This window comes from Eublepharis macularius, chromosome 2, assembly GCF_028583425.1.
Source record: "Eublepharis macularius isolate TG4126 chromosome 2, MPM_Emac_v1.0, whole genome shotgun sequence".
NCBI lineage: Eukaryota > Metazoa > Chordata > Lepidosauria > Squamata > Eublepharidae > Eublepharis > Eublepharis macularius.
Window position 1 is genome coordinate 75,585,500 of NC_072791.1, and position 22,067 is coordinate 75,607,566.

At 40.9% G+C, this 22,067-nt stretch overlaps 1 protein-coding gene across 1 annotated transcript in view; it reads right to left on the minus strand.

Moving 5' to 3' along the window:
* Positions 1–22,067, minus strand: part of ZFYVE26 (zinc finger FYVE-type containing 26) — a 61,776-nt gene that overhangs the window by 11,620 nt on the left and 28,089 nt on the right. Inside the window, exons 23-36 of the mRNA XM_054969953.1 lie at positions 21,666–21,770; positions 20,057–20,179; positions 19,163–19,339; positions 18,514–18,760; positions 17,289–17,387; positions 15,604–15,761; positions 15,238–15,407; positions 14,789–14,820; positions 12,985–13,109; positions 11,891–12,111; positions 10,128–10,275; positions 4,476–4,685; positions 2,528–2,746; positions 110–307 (exon numbers count right to left, since the gene is read on the minus strand). Coding sequence (XP_054825928.1) covers positions 110–307; positions 2,528–2,746; positions 4,476–4,685; positions 10,128–10,275; positions 11,891–12,111; positions 12,985–13,109; positions 14,789–14,820; positions 15,238–15,407; positions 15,604–15,761; positions 17,289–17,387; positions 18,514–18,760; positions 19,163–19,339; positions 20,057–20,179; positions 21,666–21,770 — 2,232 coding nt within the window. The remainder of the gene's footprint in view (positions 1–109; positions 308–2,527; positions 2,747–4,475; positions 4,686–10,127; positions 10,276–11,890; positions 12,112–12,984; positions 13,110–14,788; positions 14,821–15,237; positions 15,408–15,603; positions 15,762–17,288; positions 17,388–18,513; positions 18,761–19,162; positions 19,340–20,056; positions 20,180–21,665; positions 21,771–22,067) is intronic.

The window sequence follows — 22,067 nt, forward strand, 5'->3', positions numbered from 1 at the left end:
AACTAGAAACATCTAAGATTGCCAGGAACCAAATTTGAAACCCCTCCAACTACTGTAGCTGTTCAGGGTTCAATATTACAATAAAAGTGTATCAGCTCCAGACTTGGACCTTCATAAACTGCTGCACTTCATACAGAATATGGTAATAGTTCTTCTTCTGCAAATGCTTGCAAGCTGCAATCAGATAAACACCCCAACTGTCCAAGCTTGGATCAATGTCTTTCAGCAAGTTCTCCAACATGTGAAGTTTCCCACTTTTATAGCTTAGCACAAAGATCCCTTCAATAAACACGTCCTGTGGGCTCTCCTAGAATAGTGGGGAAAAAAGATGCATTTAGACAGTTGTGTACTACATGGCTATTTTTATTAGAGAAGCTTATGTTCTCTAGTTCTAGATGATATAAGATTACATCATTTTCAGAAAAAGCATTCCATTTATCCAGTTCTCAAGTCAGGCTGAAAACTGGCTCTCATTAAGGCAGACACTCTAGAAGCTGAGAGACATTCAGATCAACAGAACAACTGAATATATGAATACATATCATCTGCCTACAAATTATACTGACATGAGTCTTCCCTTGAAATTCTGTGAACATGAATCTAAAGCCACATCTCATTATGAACATCAGATGGGCATGGACACAGTTTGCTATTGTGTTTTTTGCACTCCCCTGTAGGGGTGTGCAGGGCCAGGTCGCTTTGGGTTTACCCGAAGTGGGGGTGGGGGGGGAAATCCGGAAATACCTTAATTCTGAAGCGGCAAGCCACTTCAGAATTAAGGTATTTTACTCACTTCGGTATGCTCTGTAAATATTCGGAGCATACTGAAGTGGGGGGGGGAGAAACCCCCCATCCCCACCTCCCAGCCCCCCTGGGGCAAACCCTCCACCCCCCACTCCCCTGAGGAAACCCCTCCACCCCCCACCCACTTACCTGGCAGGAGGGTCTTTGACAGCTGGCCGTTGGGCTGCCGCCGCTGCACGAGGCTGCAACGGCCTGGAGCCAGCAGGTTTGGCTCCTCTGCTGCCGTGCCACTGCACTGCCACCTGAGCCTGCGGGGCAGTGGGGAGGGCCACCTCCGGCTCCTCAATTGACCGCGGTGCGGCAGTGGCACAGTGGCCATTTGAGGGGCAGGAAGGGCTTTTTCCGCCTCCTCCAGCCATTCCTGCCCCTCAAATGGCTGCCAGCGTGCCACTGCCAATTGAGGGGCAGGAAGGGCCAGAGGCGGCGGCAGTGGCGATGTCCTTCCCCACCACCCCACAGGCTCAGGCGGCGGTGCAGTGGCGTGGCGGCAGAGGAGCTGGAGCCACCACTGCTGCCGACAAGGTAGGTGGTGGGGTGGGGGTTGGGGGTGGGACGATGTTTAAAGGGCACCCCCGCTTCTTGCAGTCAGTGGCAGGGCCCTTTAAACTCAGCCCTGAAGCTTTCAGAATGCTTTGGAAAGCTTTGATTAGGGATTTCCGAATCGGAAATCAGATTCAGATATCCCTAATATTTACAGATCAGGTCCAATTCGGGTAATTTACCCAAATTGGAAACCCAAAGTGCACACCCCTACTCCCCTCTCCCACTACTTCTCTTCACATCATGTGCAGAGTGTGACTGAAGGTCCCTTGGTTTAGGTAGCGCTGAATCAAACTGTAATTTGCCATGGTGTCTGAATGCAGGCACATGGGCAAGCTGAAACCTGATCTCATGCTTTCCAAAACTTTAATCCTCTTTCATGAGTGTGGGTGGGGGAGGGAGGGAGAAACAAGATAAGCACAGCAATGAGCTGTGTTGCCCATTGCTGAGACATCTATTTGCCATGACTTGAATGCAAGTGGTAAAGCACTGCTTGGCCCCATTTACTCCTTCCCTTTCTCATGGCTGAATATGAGAAATGGCAGCAGATAGTGAGGAGACGTTTCCTACCATTCCTTGATTATATGCTCAATCAAGCCTTTAAGAAATCCTCCACGTTATTAAATCTTATTGTATTGTAATACAATACAAATAATTCTGCAATCTCAGCTACAAGATTACAAGAACTACATTAAGCAAATGCAACAGGAACTACTTTGATTATACTACAAATAATTCAATCATAAACATACAATAAAAAGCACAGCAGATCCTCACTTTGAAACACCCTCCCCTCCCAAATTCAAAAAAGCAACTGCCAAGAGACATTGTAGGGCTGCTGCACAAGAAATACAAGCAAAGCCTCCTTTGGCACAGGGAACTAACTGCCCTCTTCTTTGGATCCCAATTCCCAACTGAAAGTTTTGAACTGAAACTAACAATGCTTTACTTATGAAAGTATCCAGAGATTTGCCCCTTTTGCTGCTAGTATCTGGAGAAAGTATATAGATGGACAGAAACAAATTTCACCACCAATGTAACACAAGGGATGATGAAGTGTGTAAGGACATTCGGAAGCCACAGGTCAGCATTTTAGACTAGATAAGTACTTAAAGATGCTTCTCAAGCGAACTGCTGCCTACATACATGCAAAACAGTACACATAAAAAGCTGCATTACTTACTTTGTTTAACAGGTGCAGCAGTGCTTCCCGCATACAGTTGTGTCTCATATAAAAACTAATAATTGCTAGATTGGTACCATAATTGTGTAAATAAAACAGGCACTCTTGATAATAGCTGTTGTGTTGGATCTTCCCCTCAGGTATCATCTCCAGACACAGGCTTCTAGTCCTCAACACTGTTTCCAGTTCCCTCAGTGTGGCAAAGTAGTCATCATCCTGCTGTAAAAGCGGATAATAAAAGAAGGCTGTCTAGAAATGAAGTTTCAGGTAGGTAGCCATGTTGGTTTGCAGTAGAACCACAGAATTTGAATCCAGTGGCACCTTGGAGACTGATAAAGATTTTCAGGGTATAAGCTTTCAAGAGGCAGAGCTCCTTTGGTATCTGAAGAAGGGAGCTCTGACTCTTGAAAACTTATAGTCTGAAAATCTTGTTGGCCTCTAAGGTGCCACTGGACCCAAACGAAATGAAGAGAAACTATCCTTTACAGCCCAGTTTCTAGTATACAAGTGATGTCTGCCGTCAAGTCCCCAGGCTCTCAATGAACATAAGAGAGGAAAATTCTAAGCTGCTGCAAGTTTTCAAGTTTCAATTTGATACCAAGCTGGATCCACACTACAGTAATGGTACATGATATTGTCAACATCATATTAAAATAATGGTGAAAACAGTGCTTTTTACAAGCAGCAGGTTACAACTAGAACCCAAATATTGTGGGATTTTATAGGACTTCTGTGGGCAAATGTGCAGCAAGGATTGCAGCAGGTTCTTCAATGAAAGAAACTGTGGTCTTTATAGTTGGCTTGAAAAGCCACCCATTTCCTGTGTCAGGATTCAAAGAGACTGCAGCAGACCAGGAGTTGCTTTAAATATAACATGCCTGAGTATATTCAAACTGACATTTTGCCCCATATCAAAGAGAAGTTATACTTATTCCAGTTTCTTTTAACTTGTTACTATTACTACACTATACAGTTGAAGGTGTAAAGAAAACGGTTCTCATTGAGGATTTGAGGTAACCAACAGAATCTAAACCAAGACAAGATGCTCTCGATGGTGCTTGGGATGATGATAAATGATGCTAGCCTATATCAAAAGGACATTTAAGTTGTTTTAAGAAAGGGCAGTGATATTCAATCTGTTCCCTACTCCTACTGCATATCCCATTTCACTATGCTGTTCCTGAGAGTCTACTGATCCCTAGGAACACAATTTTAGGGAGCTCAGTGGAAGTAAGAAACATTTTGATTTGAAGACTGCATAGCTTGCCCTATTATACACCTGCCTTGGATTCTATCCATGAATGAGAGGTCTCCTGACTGCCTCCAGCAGGGTTGCGTGGAGGGTAGAGCACTGCCTGCATTGGGAAGGGAAAACAATGAACAGCCCTCCACCCCTACTCCACTTGTGGAAATCTTAGGAAGGATTGAAGCCATTAATTTAGCTAGCTTGAACCACCAACTAACCCAGCCCCATTAACATCTGTAACAGTTTTGCCACAGATTGCACCAACACAACCGACTCACAAGGCACGATGACATCAGTGCCAAGATTACTGTTAAGACGCTCCATGTAACTATTTAGCATCTAAATATGGAGGAAACAGGTAAAATGGGAAATCTATGTATACCTTCCTGAGATACTTTGGGGAAAAAAGAATATCTAAATGCAATGAAAAAATAACAGACACAAGAGAAGACTCAGGTAACTTCGGACCACTTTTAAACACACACACAAAACCATTACCACATAGGAATTTTTAACCCCATGAATAGGCACCTGTCAACAGCTTCTGACCATGCAATTGCTCTAATGTTTCCATAGTCCCACCTTCTCAGGATTTACAACAGGTGCTGAAGGAGAATAATGTTGATGCATAGCTGAGGCCACTGTTCAGAGGCCTCAGTGCCAGAGACCAGTGGCAGAATAAGAGAAGCTTGCATTTCTTACCACAGAGAGAATTGGCTTCACCGTAGACTCCAGGTACTGAATAACATCTTGGACCAATCTTGTGCCCAGATTTAGCTGATTCAAATCAAGTGGTGGCTTTAGGCATCGGCTGAATTTCTCTCTGGCAGCAGCTAGATTGCCTGCTTTAAGACAAGCCATGCCCCACGCATGCCATGCACCAGCAGGATCCTGGCCAGTCTTTGTAGAAACCTAAAAACCATTGTACGGTACTGAAAATGGTCACCAAAATAAATAGCCTTCCCTTTAATCTTACATGGCTGTATTTTTCTGAGGGGAAAAATGAACCGATATACAACAATATTCTAGAAGTATTTTGATGCTAAATATATTGAAAGTTTTTATTCCACATAATTCCCCTTATACAATGCTAATGTGTTGCTGTACTAGTGGTCAGATCTTTCCTCAGATAGATTAAAAAAAACATTCTACTCTCATCCCCCCACCCCTAAGATTCAAATCAGAAATGTTCCCTCAAAAAGGGGGAAAGGGAACTTTTAATTTCACTCCAGTTCAACTGCCAAGAAAACCTGTTTCACAGCATAGAGGGAGAATGATTTCCTTCAGCCAAAAATTTTGTATCAGTTGCATTACATAATCCCCCACAAACAAGCACCAATTGTGGCAAGACTGTTCATACTGTAATTATTTCAGATGTCACAGAAGATTAACAGGCCATTAAACTAGGGAACAGAAGGAGTGTCCATTGTAGCCCTTGAACAATCCGATGGGTATTTAATAGGACTGTCAATCAATTATAAATGGATAACTAGTTAAAAGGTAGATATTTTCGGAATTATCTGAAGCTAATTATATTAAAGGATGTGTGACATAACTTACAGCTTAGAACTTCCATATGAGCAACTACTCACTTTCACAAGGAAAGACCATACTTTGGTCTCCAGATCAACTCAAAACAAGCTGATTTCATTCACACTCCATCAGTTAAAACTGGCTCCTACTGATCATTTAGTGCTGAGGCTACAGAATTAAATGATTAATATACTATTAATCTCACTGAAACCTAAGCTCTTGCTTCCAACATTGTATAACAACAAGTCCGGGAATATACAATAAACCAACAATTCTATTCTCTTTTTTCTTTTTATAAACACTATATAAGTGCAAAGGTGCAAAAGTGCAAAATGCAGATGAATAAATACACAATTCAATAAATACAATCAAATTTCTTGTTTCTTATGTCCAAGTCGTTATGATGATTAACAATATCCAACGGGAGTGTTGTAAAAGCCACAATGAGGGCTCAACAATAAACACCCGGAAAGTCACAGTGTTAGAAAGAGAGGTGACTCCAGTCCAAGTTGAAGGAAAATCCAAAACGTGCCGACGGGATTATGCGTGCATATTATACAATTCCCGTTTCGTATATGTCATACTTCTTCCTGGGCACAATTAAAACTGGACTGTAACAAAAATACATCTGTATAAATACATAAAACTCTTATTAAAAACATCACAAATGCATTGTACATATAAATGCCATATACTTACAAATCACCAATTTGCTAATTACTCCAAAGTGACTACCGACAATATTCTTTCTAATTTCAATCCATAACGAACATACATCTAATAACATGGACAAGAAACATACAAGGAATAAGCTCTCTTAAATACATGGGCACAAATAAGTTAATTGATCTCATTACATTCATTAAAGAAACCCTTGAAGAGCAGCACAACTTACATTCAAGAATACAATGATGAAGACCAACATCAATTAAAAGGCAGTATAGCATCAAGTTATATACTTAAATAGCCGACAACATAATGATCCTATTATTCTAATCCTAATAAGGAAAGAGGAGGAATAGGACTATTGGGCTTAAGACCATACTAGATATTATCCCAGAAAACATGAATAGTCCATCTCATTATTAAGCCCATTAGGGGCAAGATTCTGAAGTTTAAAAATCCATCTGGTCTCAAGCTGCAACAATCTCCTAGGGCTATCCTCAGAGAATGGTTCCTGAATCAAATCTACCACCGTGATTCTAAGATCTCCCAGGTTATGATGACAATTCAAATAATGCAGGACCAATGGCGCCTCTCTGACTTTATTTCTTATTCTGGAGACATGTTCCTGGATCCTAGTCTTAAGGGGGCGTGTAGTGCTGCCCACATAGTATAGTGGGCAACTACATTGGATCACATACACCACATGAGAGGACTTGCATGTACTGAAGCCCCATGGTGTCTCCTGTCTATCTGAAAACATTTCTTCAAATTTGACCATATAGGGACAAACGTTACAATCCCCACAACGAAAGTGGCCTCTAGGGGCTGGTCTAGTATGGCTATAGAGGGAATTCTCCTGGGTGAATTCGGACTGGGTTAGTATATCTTTAAGAGATTTAGTTCTGCGGAGACCGATAGCAGGGCTACCCTCGCACCCGGGAATGTTGTCTATTAAATGCCAGTGTTTCCGAACAATTCGACATATGGGGGTGGCCAAGGAGGTGTAGTCCATTGCCCATTTCAAGCGATTATTATCTGTGTGAAATTTGGGAACAAGTAATTCCTCTCGAGGCGTGCCTGCAGCTTTATATCTCGCCGAGGTGATAGCTGACAAGGGTTATCCTCTACTTGAAAATGCCTTTCCCAACTGATTACAGTTAGCCCTAAAATCCCCAACGCAAGAGGAGTTACGCTTGAGCCGCAAATACTGGCCCACTGGAATATTATATTTCAAGCGTTGCGGATGAAAGGAGGAAAAATGGAGGTAAGAACACGTATCCGTATTTTTCTTAAAGGGCCGCACACCAAGTTTCCTGTCATTAAGTTTATAGATGGTAACATCCAAATAGTTAATACATTCACTACTCCCCTGCCACATAAATTTGATGTCCGGACTAATGGTGTTAATCCACTGGCCAAACTGTTCTGCGACCTCCCGAGTTTTAATCAGGGCTATGACGTCGTCTATGTACCGACGGTAATATATGATGGATTCCCTGAAAGGATTATTATCTCCGTTTAAAATATGGTCCCTCTCTAATTGAGCCATGAAGAGATTGGCGATAGAGGGGGTAGCAGCGCACCCCATCGCCGCTCCTTTAATTTGATAGTAAAAAAACCCATCAAACTTAAAGTAATTGCGCTCCAATATAACGTCCAAGATGTTAAGAAGAAATGGAGTGGAGGGGCTCTGCGATGTTCTAGTTAGTAAGGCTGTTTCCACCACTGTCCTCGCCGCCTCATGGGGGATCGAGGTATACAAAGAGACAACATCAAGTGTCATCAGATAAGCGGAATTGGGGAGCTCCAAGTGCTCCACGGAAGCAATAAGCTGCATAGTATCCTGTAAATATGCTTCCGTCCGAACTACAAGCGGCTGCAGAAAATGATCTAAGTAAATCGAGAGGGGTTCGAGTACTGAGTTACTACCTGAAATGATTGGCCTTCCGGGCGGTGGTATGCCCCCTTTGTGTATTTTTGGAAGCATATAAAACACGGGGGTACGGGGACTCCTATTTTGCAGATCGTCATAAGTCTTTTTATCTATTTCATTATGTATCAAGCCCTCATCCAGGACAATCTTAATTACTCTTTGAATCTGGGGCAATGGATTCCTTCCGATTACCTTATAATCGGAGGTGGCTGAGAGCTGTCTGGTCGCCTCCTGAAGGTAGTGAGTGGTGTCCTGTATAACTATGCCCCCGCCCTTATCTGCCGATTTAATGATAATGTTAGGGTCACTTTTCAAAGAATTTAATGCCTCCCACTCGCCACGGTTCAAATTATACCTATGGGATCTCCTTTGCCTTTCCAAATTTTCGATGTCTCTAAGTACCACCCTCTCAAAACAGCCAATCGAAGAGTCCGAGATCGAAGGACAAAAGGTGGATTTTTGTCTGATGTTAATGTCCGGAGCTAAATTGGGGGAATTACCGAAAAACTTTTTCAATTTTATGAGCCTAAGCAATTTATATACATCCAATCTTGTATCGAAAGGTTTATAGCTAGGTGTAGGCACAAAGCCGAGCCCCTTGTTCAATACACTTCTCTCGATTTGGGTAAGTTGCCTGGAGGACAAATTGAAAACTAGGTCCTCGGTTTGTATGGTCTCTTGGGGCATGGTGGACCTTTCCCTAAAAAATTATTCCGGGTACCCCTGAACGAATAAGAGACATTGCGATTCCGCAAGCTTTTGGTGCTGGTTCCCTCATCGCTGGAAGTATCCGTTTCCGAGGGCTCCGTTGTTTCAAATTCAGACCCAGTTTGGAGATTCCTCGCCCAGGACACCCTCTTTCGTGGTCTGACATTAAAGTCTTCCTTCCATGTGTAAATCCTTCCAGATGTATAATCCTTCCTATCCCTCTCAAACTTTCTTAATTTTAATTCCTTCAACTTCTCCTTGCTCTCTGCAATCGTGCGGTCAAGTTCCGCCTTATTGGCTTCAAATTCCTCCAATGTCTGTTTAACTTTTAATTGTAATTAGAATCACGGTGGTAGATTTGATTCAGGAACCATTCTCTGAGGATAGCCCTAGGAGATTGTTGCAGCTTGAGACCAGATGGATTTTTAAACTTCAGAATCTTGCCCCTAATGGGCTTAATAATGAGATGGACTATTCATGTTTTCTGGGATAATATCTAGTATGGTCTTAAGCCCAATAGTCCTATTCCTCCTCTTTCCTTATTAGGATTAGAATAATAGGATCATTATGTTGTCGGCTATTTAAGTATATAACTTGATGCTATACTGCCTTTTAATTGATGTTGGTCTTCATCATTGTATTCTTGAATGTAAGTTGTGCTGCTCTTCAAGGGTTTCTTTAATGAATGTAATGAGATCAATTAACTTATTTGTGCCCATGTATTTAAGAGAGCCTATTCCTTGTATGTTTCTTGTCCATGTTATTAGATGTATGTTCGTTATGGATTGAAATTAGAAAGAATATTGTCGGTAGTCACTTTGGAGTAATTAGCAAATTGGTGATTTGTAAGTATATGGCATTTATATGTACAATGCATTTGTGATGTTTTTAATAAGAGTTTTATGTATTTATACAGATGTATTTTTGTTACAGTCCAGTTTTAATTGTGCCCAGGAAGAAGTATGACATATACGAAACGGGAATTGTATAATATGCACGCATAATCCCGTCGGCACGTTTTGGATTTTCCTTCAACTTGGACTGGAGTCACCTCTCTTTCTAACACTGTGACTTTCCGGGTGTTTATTGCTGAGCCCTCATTGTGGCTTTTACAACACTCCCGTTGGATATTGTTAATCATCATAACGACTTGGACATAAGAAACAAGAAATTTGATTGTATTTATTGAATTGTGTATTTATTCATCTGCACTTTGCACTTTTGCACCTTTGCACTTATATAGTGTTTATAAAAAGAAAAAAGAGAATAGAATTGTTGGTTTATTGTATATTCCTGGACTTGTTGTTCACAGCATCTACTATCCGGGCTTTTCCGTTGTTGTTTTGTTTATTTCCAACATTGTGTAAGTCAAAGGGTGAGGGACACAGTGCACTTAAAATGATACAACAATTGCTTATTGTTCATGTAGTGAGAATATGCAAAGGACAATATTTGAAGCGACCCACAGTTGTGGAATCGGTTATCCATAGTCATGGCTCTGCATTTGAATTTACCTCTACAGCAAGTTGATAGTATTCTGCTTCCAAAAGTCGATTCCGTAGCCTTGTAACTGCTGCAGGCTGCAGTATTTGATCCAGAGATGGTACATGACGATATGCAGCAGCCACCAAAATAGTCAACACATCCACTTTGCTGATGTAACTGTTGAGAGCATTCAGACAAGGAGGATGAGAATCTTACTGTGAGAAATTCAGCACAAGTCTTACATAAATGCTGTTCAATTCCCGATACAGTAGAAAAGAAGGGGGCAGCACCAAGGCAAAACACAGCAGAAAAAGGCAAATGGTGCAAGGGAAGAGTCTTTAATGTTTATATAACCCTTACGTGTTTTGCAACAGCTTCATCAGGAGGATCTTCCAAATTCCTTTGAGTATCATTCCCATGCATAGTGCTATAGCAGAAAGGACCTAAGGTTTTAGTCTATTAAAACCAGTTGTCCATAAAGCACAATTTATTGTAGAAAACTGAGACAACTTTCTAAAACTGTAGTTTTCTTCTCACCCTTCTGAAGCCCAATGCTGTGCATGTTTACACGGACACAAGTCCTACTGCTCAATAGGGTTTGCTTTCAAGCATGCACAGGTTTTCAGCTATCAGGCTGGAGTCAAAGCTCATTTTTCACCAGCAGAAGGAAGTGCTATTCCAAGGGCAGAGCTTGGCTCCAAATACTTTGGATCTAACTCTGAATTTCTATTTCTACAGATTCACTCACAACTGTTTTCATGGAACAACTGCATTTGAAGTTCAGTTCAATCTATTCAAGTTTAACAGCCCATAGGCCATAAACAAAATATAAACACTATAAACAAAATTTCAGAATTAAAAATTACAGTAAAACAAAAGTTTGCCATACCCACAATGCAGCTTTTAGAAAGGCTACTCAAAGGTAGTCTTAATCTTAAAGAGTCAGGAATGGCCGAGTACTTTAGTTGCCATTTTTAAAGAAATCTTTCTCTGGTTATTGCCTGATTGGGACAGTAGAAAAAAGTATGAAATAATGAGTTAACTACAGCCAAAGGGCAGTCACAGAAGCGCTGATCCAAAGATGTCTTGAGGAAACAGTCCTTCATCTGGGCTTGTCCTTGTTGTTGGCAACAGGTTGCAATGTGCAGTCATATATGGCCACCTCACTGCCAGCATATTAAAATAACGAGGCACGTCAAACTGGGTAGAATACTCAATTCCCATATGGAGTTAGGAGCATTGTTGTACAGCATCCTTTTGAAGGGAGTCCTAGTTCTGTGTGTACAGCTTCTCTATAAGTAATTATCGTCTTCTTTCAGCTAAAATGCTTGAATTCCATGAACCTAGTGTTTATTTCCACATCCACAGTTCTGTCCACATTGAGCAACAGCATTCATGGGGTACTGATCTAGTGAAAACTAGATCAGAGTTTTGCAATCTGTATTTAAAGCAGACTATGGCTTTCCAGATTAAAGTCGATATTTTTGGAAGGCCCAATTCGAATCATACAATGGCAAAAGTTATACGTGGCAATAAAGAAGTATTTTGCGGAACAAGGTTAACTGGAGTTTGTCAAGTTGTTTTATTGGGCTCAGGAACCAGATCTGGGAATCACAAGAGCCTTGGAAGCCTTGAAAAGTGCTGGCACATATTGAGTTCCTTGGAATTGCATTTGAAAAAATATGAACTAGAGCTTTATCCCCAGAGAAGTAATGTATTATTATTTATTTACTATTATACTCATAAGGTTTTTTTAAAACTAAGCAAGCAAACAAGTTAATAACAATTTTACCTATCACAAAGAGCTAGATCTTGACTCCTTCCAGCTTTTACAAACATCATTTTGGCACTGAAAAGCAGCTGCTTCATGATATCTGTGAGAAGCCCAGCATCCACTTCAGGGTTTGTCAGGCCTCGGGACAGCTTGCAACAATGCTCGATCAACTGGTGACCACAAGCTACGCTGTCTGAATGAAGATTTAAGATGGCAATGCACAAAGAGGCACTGGGAGCCTGAATATCAGCAGACAAAAGGAAAGGGAGACAAATCAATAGGCAGACTCAATCACAGGCTAGGAGAGAGAAACCCCAGTTAAATTCAGGTAACTCTACCTAAATGAAGGGAACAAACACAACAAACATATAACAAAAATATACTGTTTCCCATACACTCCAAGAGATAGAAATGAAGATTTAATTTCCCCTTTTTAAATCTTGGGTGGACACACAGGCTTGGATCTTATGTTTTGGCTGTGGGTATAAATGAAAGTTGAGGGTATAAAAGAAATAGTAAGTAAAAAATATTTTCCACTGGCAAAAGGCAATTCAGCCAGTGTACAGGAGTTTGTTTTTTGCCAATTTAACTCCAACTGCAAACTTCTGCTTTACCCCCCATGCTGTACTTAGGAGTCTATTAACCCTCACTGGAATGTTTTGGGGGCAGGGATACAGCAGACTGTATTGGAAGGGGCCATGTGTCAAAAAGTTCACTTGCAAGAGTGCTGCTCTGTTCGCTAAACAGGATGCAAGTAATAGTAAATGTAAACAGTTTTAAATAGGATCTGATGGGGCTACAACTAGTACAAAAATAGTTTTGAGGCTGAAGTCCTATTTACACTAAACTTGACAGTAAGTTTGATTGAACTCAGTAGGCCCTACTTTTCAATATACATGCTTAGGACTGTACTGTTAGCTATAGTTTAAGGGACATTTCCAAACTTGCAGAAAGCATCTCTGCCCTCACCTTGAGTTCACTGCTGATAACTCCTTTTCTGCTTTCTCTTTCCCTCTAGCTCTACCATTCCTCTTTTCTGCTATGTCCCTCTTTCCCCCTCTTTATTCTACCTTCCTGTAAAGAAGTGTTTCACGTTAAGAATATTTACTTACCTGTTCATAAAAAAACTCATTGCGCACAATTTCATTCTCTTCTTCTCTCAAAGAAAGAAGCCATTCAAGCTCTGTTGTCTTTGGTATTTGCATCACTGCAGAATAAACTGAGCATTCAGAGGTTGCTGTTCCATGATAGAAATGCAGAAGTGTAACCATTTATGATAAGAATCAATGTTTCACAAAAACTGCCAGGACTTTTTGTGGAAGAAATAAGGAAACAATTCTAGAAGCAAAAGCTAGGCATTAAAATGTTTTTAGTTGCAATGAGATTTTTTTCTGAAAGTCTCAATCCTCACAAGTTAGAGGAGGGAGAAAAACTAGGAACACAATGTTACCCTTGTGCCACCATCAGTTATTCATAGCTCTATCTGCCACATAGGAAAACTGATCTTTATTGAATCAGTTAGTTATTGTCAGCTTGCCTAAAACCAAGTTTCATCCATTTTTTGAAAAGAGACATTTCATGAAAAGAATCTCTATTCTCAAACAATGGAACAGCACAGCAAATCCTGCACTTAACTGTCCGGGAACAGTAAAAAAGTCAACAAGGTTTCCATAACAGGATGACTCCCTGTAACTGACAGAGACTAATGTTTTCAAAACATGAGGAAATGATATCCACAAAATGTTCTTTTAACATAGCCGGTATGTCCTTAAAACATATTAAACAGAAAATTGGATGATCGGTTAATTCCTGGTATTGGGGCAATTGTTCAAGGGATGGTAACCCCTCCTGCTCTAGGTAATAAATATTGAGCCTGAGGCTACTAAAACTTTGTACTCATTTACTATCTTTGAAGACACAATGTTAGTCAAAGAACATCTTCAGAAGATACCTTGTCTGGCCAGGAAGGAAGACTTCCAGATTCCAGAAGCTTCAACCAGATACAAGGCTAAAACACACTGTAAACTATTCTAAGAGTTTAGTTTCATTGGCTATCTGTATACACATGGTTTGAGTTAGCTATTGCAACTCTTTATTGCTGTCATGTCTGTACCCCTACATCCATGTCATTGTTCTAGGTGGTGAACCATTGCTAATGCTGTACCTTAATTTCAGTTTGCAAATGCTCTAACCATCACTTTCATTTCTCAAGCAGCCTGAGAACACAGCTGTCTTATCTCTTTCCTTTGAAGCTCACAGAAGTGACCTTGCACTGTCTGAAATGTTACAAATGTTATGCCTTTTGTACTGTCTATAAACTCTAGAAGAAATTCCGAGATCCTTTCCCGTGCAAATCTGTGTATGATTGAGTATTTAGAGCTGTACTTTCTTCAAGTTTCTATTCCTATCAAGGAAGCATGTACTGCTTAGATGCTTCCTTGCCTCTGAGTAATTCTATGGACATATATATGGAAATGATTGGATTTAAATGATTGGATTTCTGAATAAAACCATTTAACCAAGAGCTTGGACTTCTTGTTGCAATGGTACAGGGATCTGTCTGCCACATCCTGTCACCCATAGCCTGAGATTTGCTGTCCTCCTCTCCCATTCTAAAATAAAAATTACAAGATTTCTAACCTTTATTCATGCCTGAAGATGAAGAACCATATCTTTGCTCCCTAAGCTTGCCATGCTTTCAAAAATAAGGTGGTTCAATAAAACAAATCTTTCTAGTACAAAGGAGTAGTTGCTTTAGTCTGCTTTAGTGACAATTAGGGCTAGAATGCTCCAGCCACAAAGTGTTTGTTGGTCTTTGACATGCCACAGAGATGTTTTTACATCTTCCGAAAGCACTGGCTAAGAGCCAGACACCAATTTAGCTCTCCATTATAAGCTAACACTATTTTTCTTTACCTTCTTCTTGACTGTGATCTTCATCTTCTGTACTATAAAGGGAGAGAGAACAAAGAACATTCAAACCCAACTGAACATTATAAAAAAAGATTTCAATACAGTCAGGATGCTTATGATTCACTAAAAAAACCCCTATTTTTTCTACCTCCTATATGTATCTGCCGAACAGAAGGGTGCTGTTACTTTGATCTTGACATTCTACAACTGACCTCACAAGGTTCTTAGACTGTTTGCCCTCCTGGGCTTGCCACACTGTTGAATGTTTTCCCTTGTGTAACTCTATTCTTCAATCTGTTTCCCCACAAGCAGTATGGCAGCTAATGGAAGAAAGCCTAAAAAAACTCAAACCATTTAGCAAAGTACTATGTACACTAAGTGGCTACAGAACAACACATAGGGCCAAAACTCCAGTCCAGACAAACAGAAATGGGGAAAGAGTATCAACATACATTGTAGTATCTTGGAGTAATACCATTGAACATTCCTTGTTGTAGTAATTGTAGCACTGGTCACACACACGAGCCAAGTTTTCCCTACAATCTTCCACCACCATTTTCTTGGTAGAACAGGAACTGCACACAAGCCTCCCACAACGTCTGCAGTGATGCCGTCTATTAAACTGACACACAAGAGAGGAGGATTGTATTACACAGAACTACTAGTTCAGCCAGTACCATTTCTCACACTTAAGAATTCTAAATATCAAATCCTTTGGTAGTAGCGGCAACATGAAACTACTGTAAGTTGCCCCTAGGCAGCTATCTATTCAGAAGCCTGATCAGTGTCACAGCATGGATCTGGTGGTCCTTCCTTACCATAGTAAAACGTTCAGTTTTGCAGACCATACATGTTCCTTCGGTTTCATCTGGGATCCACTGGTGTTTCAGAGGAGGCCTCTCAGGGGGCACAAACTCCTGGACAGAAACAGCTTGTGGCAGACTTCTTTCTCTTGGGCTAGACGAACGTGTTGCATCTTTAAAATAAAACCAATAGGGAACTGAATTACTGCTACCATATAATGATAATATAATGAACAAGATATTCTCACTTTAATGATTGTCAAGAAAGTAAACAGTGGGACTTGAACCATTTCATCTCCTGCTGCCTCACTTTCTCATATCTTCAGGCACATATTCCAGCCCTGCAGCCATGAGAGAAATGGAGGCTTACTTACATGAGATCACTCAACACAGTACCTCAGAAATACAGCAAACAAGAACAAAAACTCTCACACTATCTCAATTATACTGAAGACATCAATTGCAAAATAGATACAGTACGGCAACTATTTCAGAATGACCTGCTAGTTGAACAGGGCTGCTTCACAGGAACTAGGAGTGATAAATGATACCTCATTTATCGCTCCTACTTCATGTTATTTCTAGTTCTGGAATGGAGCTTCAACACCTTTATCCCCAATCATAGGCCCCTGCTTCTCTCCCAGGACAGCCTACATGAGGTGCTTATCATGCTGAGTGGAGAGGCAGTGCATCACCACCACCACCACCACACCCTGAAGATACACAGCACCTGTCTCTAGTTACAAACCAAATCTTCTTCTGAAACATCTGGGTGCAATGTAAGTTTTAGGAAGGGTGTATGAAGAATTTTTGTCTCCTTCCAACTTTATTAGAGGGTTCATTTTTCATGGTAATGAGGAGGAAAAGGTGACTGAAGCCTCCAAAAATAGTGGCTTTTTGAAGGCTCAGGCAGTGTGCTTTAGGGGCTTCCCAGATACGCGGGGCCTAGGACGGCTATCTAAATAATCCAGCAACACCTTCAGCACTGCTGCGTGCTCACAGGCAACATGCAGGAGGAGAAGGATGGTTGTTTTTCCATAAAAGAAAGCTTATAGGAGTGGACAAAGCTGATGAAGGAAGCTTTGACTCTCTCATACTCTGCAAATCTAGTTGGTCTCTAATGTACTACTGGACCCGAATCTTGCTCTTCTACTACAGACCAACACAGCTACCCATCTGAACTGGCTTGATTGAGAACAGATCTCTAAAGCTCTCTTGATATACTATCACTTTTTATGGGAAACAGAACTGAGCTGCATTTGATGTTCCAAGAATCATCTGTGTACTGGTAAAAAAACATGGATATGCATTCATTGTAGCCAATGGGGGCCCCAAACCATTCAATTTACAACAACTTTTAACTTCTTCCAGTTTATACAGATGCAGTTCAGAAAAAACACTACGCCACAGCTATATGTTATCTGAATAGGCCTTGGGATCATGAGTTCCTGCTCCCTCCTCTCTTCATGCCCACTTACAATTTCCAGCAGCTGGGAAACCTGACACTTCATTTAGAATATGGAGAGTGAAGACCTGAGGCTCTTGTCTATACCCTCAACCTTCCCATAGAAATTGAAAAGAAAAGCTCTATATTGCATTTCAAAAACAGTAGCAGCAGTAGTCAAAGCTAGGACAAGAGGATTAACAGAAATAAATACACATAGCTGAATAGGGCCTAACCATTATACACTTTTCCTCACCAGGCGAATTAGGAGAATATAATTCTGTTGATCCTGATTTAGACAATGTGCCAGTTTCAGATGCCTGATAAAGACTCTCTTGAGTCTGAATAATGGAATCTAGACAAAAGTAAGAACAGTTGAGATCAATTGGTTAGTAATTTTTATCTGCAAAGAAGACTGCAATAATCAACAGCACAGCAGAAAAAACATTAGTCCAAAATGGGATTAAGTTGTACAACACAAGTGACTATAGCTTTTGTCCAGATTTGTTCAAATGATTTATTAACTGTCTAGCATGCAACACTTTGTGTAACAGTCAGCAACAGAAGGCAGGTTAATATTTAGGACCAGAAATTGTGCAGTTTATTCCTCCTAGAACTTTTTAACGTTCTCCTTCCTGAAATGCTTTTGCATATGCATATTCTAGAAGAGTGCAAAGTTTAATTCATGAAGAACAAAATGAAACAAAATATTTGGGTGAAATGGGATTCCATGAAGTTCATCTCATGGCTGTAAGCCCCACAATTACTAATAAAATGAGGGACATTTAGCCTGTATAAGAGAAGACTCAGGAGAGACATGGCCATGTTCTTCAAATACCTGAAAAGCTACCACATGGAAGAGGGCCAAGATTTGTTCTCTGCTGTTTTGGACTGGAGAGAAAGACTATATCTAATGGGCTTAAGTTACAGGGGGATTTTGCTTGCATATTATGAGAAATTTAATAAGAGAGGTTAGATAATTGAACAGTTACCTCGGGGAATAGTGGGCTCTCCCTCACTGGAAGTCTTCAAGCAGAGGCTGGACAGACATTTGTGAAGAACACTGTACTTTGGATTTCCTGCACTAAGCAGGAGGTTAGACAAAGGTTCTTGATTCTAACGAAGGAAGCTTTGACTCTTGAAACCTTATACCTTGGATTTCTTGTTGGTCTTAAAGGTGCTAGTGGACTTGAATCTTGCTCTTCTACTGCAGACCAACATGGCTACCCACCTGAAACTGATTCTGTAACTATTGGTTCAGAACTACAGCAGTGTGTGGCAATAAGACCATCTGGCTGGAAGGGGATTGGGGCGGGGGGCGGAATGCAGCAACACAGAAGTACTAAAGGCAAGTCTCCAAACATTCACCTCAAATGCTCACATCATAATGAGAATGACAGCAGCCAGTATTCCCCTACGTCATCATTGGTTAAACATGCGTAAATACCTCCATTCAGCAGAACCTTCTTAAATACTGTCACCTGATCTTTTCTCTTTTAATGAGAAGGGGAAGTCAAGTGATTTTCCGGCATACTTGGAAAGCAAAGCATCAACATCTTCCACAGTGAAACCTATCTCCTGCCCAACCAAGAGCTGGTGCAGCGTCTGTATGGCCAGAGCTGCCCAATCCACTTTCATGTTCATCAGGAGCTGTTCCAGCATGAGCAGTGGCTTGCAGGAAAGGTGAGAGTAGTTAGCACGGTAAGCCTCAGGAAGGGTCAGCAGCACCTTGGGCACAAAAGACAAAGCAGAACTGCTATTTCAGACTACAACCACAGGGGCTGACCACATAGCCCTGAGTAGTTAAACTGGAAGAAAGCTGCTATAGGATAGACTTGTGCTTTGACCATGACATGTGCTTTTGGTTTTATACAATGGGATTGGCTTTTGTTCTTTCTGAGACTTTCTTCCATAAGCTGCGGTACTCCTTGTGGGGAAGTGGATTGTGGAACAGAGTTACACAAGAGAAAACATTCAACAGTGGGGCAAACCAGGAGGGCAAACAGTTTGAGGGTCCTGTGATGTCAGTCACAGAATGCTAAGATCATGTACTAGCACCCTTCTATTTGGCACATGCAGTACACTAAAAGCAAATCCAGCAACATGGGTGAGAACTTGGTTTCTGCTTACCTTTGATCCCATGTAGAGTTCCTGAATTTCATTATGACGCATAGCTGTTAAGTGCCTGTAGAAGTATGTTGTAAGGTAATCTGCAAGAAAGTGAGAAGCTGCCAAGCTGGGATGTTTATCAAGACACTGTTCACTTATGACAAGCTGAATGTCTGGGTCTTCTATCCTTTGTAAGAGCTACAAAGAAATTAAAATCACAGAGATTGTTCAGATGAGACGTTAAAATACTAAAGGCATAGTTTATTAGAAGTCTTAAAGGAACCAAAAGGCTCTCTGAATGTCCCTCAATACTTTACTGTAAAGCGGTAACAGATGCTACAAAGAAAACGTAGCAAAATCTAGCCTCCCAAATTACTAGCATGATGCCATCTGCAATTAACACTAGCATGGATCCTCAAAAGAAAATTACAAGGTTTTTGGATTCAACACTTCCCACTATTTATCATCAACTAAAAATTAATTTCAGAAGCCAGTGCTTTAGTTTGATTCAGATGTCTGGGTGTCTTATAAGCTGCTCAGAATTTTCTACATAAAATAATAAACCACCTAAGGGCAGCTGCGTTATATATCTCCTCAGCAAGCTAGTATAAATCATGAAAGTGAGATGTGTTCAAGTGTGCACCCAGGAACTACACAAATATCAGATACGCTTTAGCCTACATTTTCAGACACCTGCCCACTCAAATATGGAGGCTGCCAGGGAGACTTGCATTGAAATGTGAACTTTCCTTTCCCGTAACTTTTAAATCAGCCCATTTGCACCTTGTGATGCTCAAAGGGGAAAAAACAAGCATGGCCTAATGGATGGAACCTACGTAGTTATCCTCACTCTTGCCAGGAATGAGGCTGAGGAGAGAAAGACTTTGGGGACAGCTAACAAAATAAATGTTTTACCAGCAAGGCCTTCTCCATGTCTCCCATCTCCAACAAGTGAAGGAGATGCTCCTGGTGAAGACTGATTAAGTGATCTCTTGGAATAGGATATAAATTACGCCATTCTTCACAAAGCTCATAATCCTAGGATAAAAACCCAAACATGCATCTCATCCTTGTATTAGTTTTAATAACAACATTCGATTTATGTACTGTCCTTCAGAACAACTTAATGCCACACTCAGCCACACTCAGGACAATCACTCTGTGAGGTGGGTGGGGCTTAGAGAGCTCCAAGAAGCTGTGACTGACCCAAGGTCACCTAGCTGGCTTCAAACGGAAGAGTGAGGAATCAAACCCGGCTCTCCAGATTAGAGCCATGCCACTCGTAACCATTGCACAAAACTGTCTCTCTATTAATTCCTTTTTGCATAATGTATTGCCAATTGAAAACAACCCATATAACAGTTACAGTATTGTATGCCATTAAAGGTATTTGAATTGAATTGAGTTACAGTATTCAGAAAGAAACCATATCTAGTACCATCTATTTCAGCACAGACGACATCCCCATATAATCTTGTTTGAAGTTCAAGGATTTTTATACTATTTCCACATCTTTCCCAAAGTATTAACTTTTTGCTATCCTCTCTAGAAAGATGTTCATAACTGCTAAATACCAGAGCTTTAAACAATGTTCTTTCAGAGTTCATACATAATTAGCCTTCCACGATTTGTCATAAGCCACCCTGGTAGACACAGACACAAAAAGCAACAGCATCCCCAGGACCATCTACATTAAAAAAAAAATCTGACTTGAGGGTTTCATATAACAATATGAAAAGCTTTACTCCCAGTCATATTTCATTAACATTTACATCTATTTAGACAGCCTATAAAGGATTAAATACAACCCAAGCTGCTTTCCTCAGATATATTTTCATATAAGGTGGTACAGCAGGCTAAGGGCTTTTGGGGAACTGAACTTCCCTTTATATAATCCAAGACAGTATCTTCTTCCTTGTATTACTGATTCTACTGTGGATGCAAGTTGTTGCTGGTTTTTTTGGGGGGGGGGCAAACCTAGCCAGCTGAATCCTTAATAGAAGAAAAAATACTTCTTTACTGAGCAAGAGAAGGACAGGTAAAGGATGCAGGAGGCTTCTTTGTAGAAAAAATACTGGGTTGGATCCCACAATCTGCAGGTGCAATGATCTGACAGCAATAGCAGGGAAGGGGCAAAAATTACTATTTTTTTTCTTCCATGAGCTTCGCTTCGCCCAAGCAACAGGCAGAAAGGATTATCTCATTCTCTTCCTCCTCAACACTACAGCCACCTGACTGTTGTGGCTATTAGTACATGCAAGTCCCTTGACACCAGGAATAAACTTTCCCAGGATTGGAAATAGCTCTGGGGGTGAGGGAGAGGGGAGAAGATCCTAGACCATCTGTACTTTCTGATAGCAATTTTCAGGAGCCAAGCCACTGACAAGAAAGCAGTCTGGGGGAGGGTAAGAGCTAATTTTGTGGTGGCAAAGTAAAAAGAAGAGTCTTGTGGAACAAAGGATAAGATTTTGTGCGCTAAGCACGAAATGTTTCCCAGGACGCCCACGTATAAGATGGTCCCTACCTTTGCCTCCAGAATCACCCCCAGAACAGTCTGAGGATCATCAGTGCAGGCTCTTTTGAGATCTTGCCAGTCAAGCCACAATGAGATGTCCTGTAGACTTAGAATCTATTAAGATAAAGCAAATCATTTTGTTATTAGCAACTGCACAAATGTTTTAAACTGCTCGTTAGAATATGTGTCCTATAGGGCTCTGTGTTTAATATCAGCCTATCATATAACATGCACATAAGAAGGGACCTGTTGCCAACAGCCTGAGTTTAACATAAATCTATGGACAGCTTCAGGTCAGGAGAAGTCAGTTGTGTGATAAGAATTCTGAGTTCAAGAATCCAGAGGAGGAGTCACTGGGTCTACATATACTGGTAAGCTTGCTTTAGGTGTCGGTCTATTCTGTACATGACC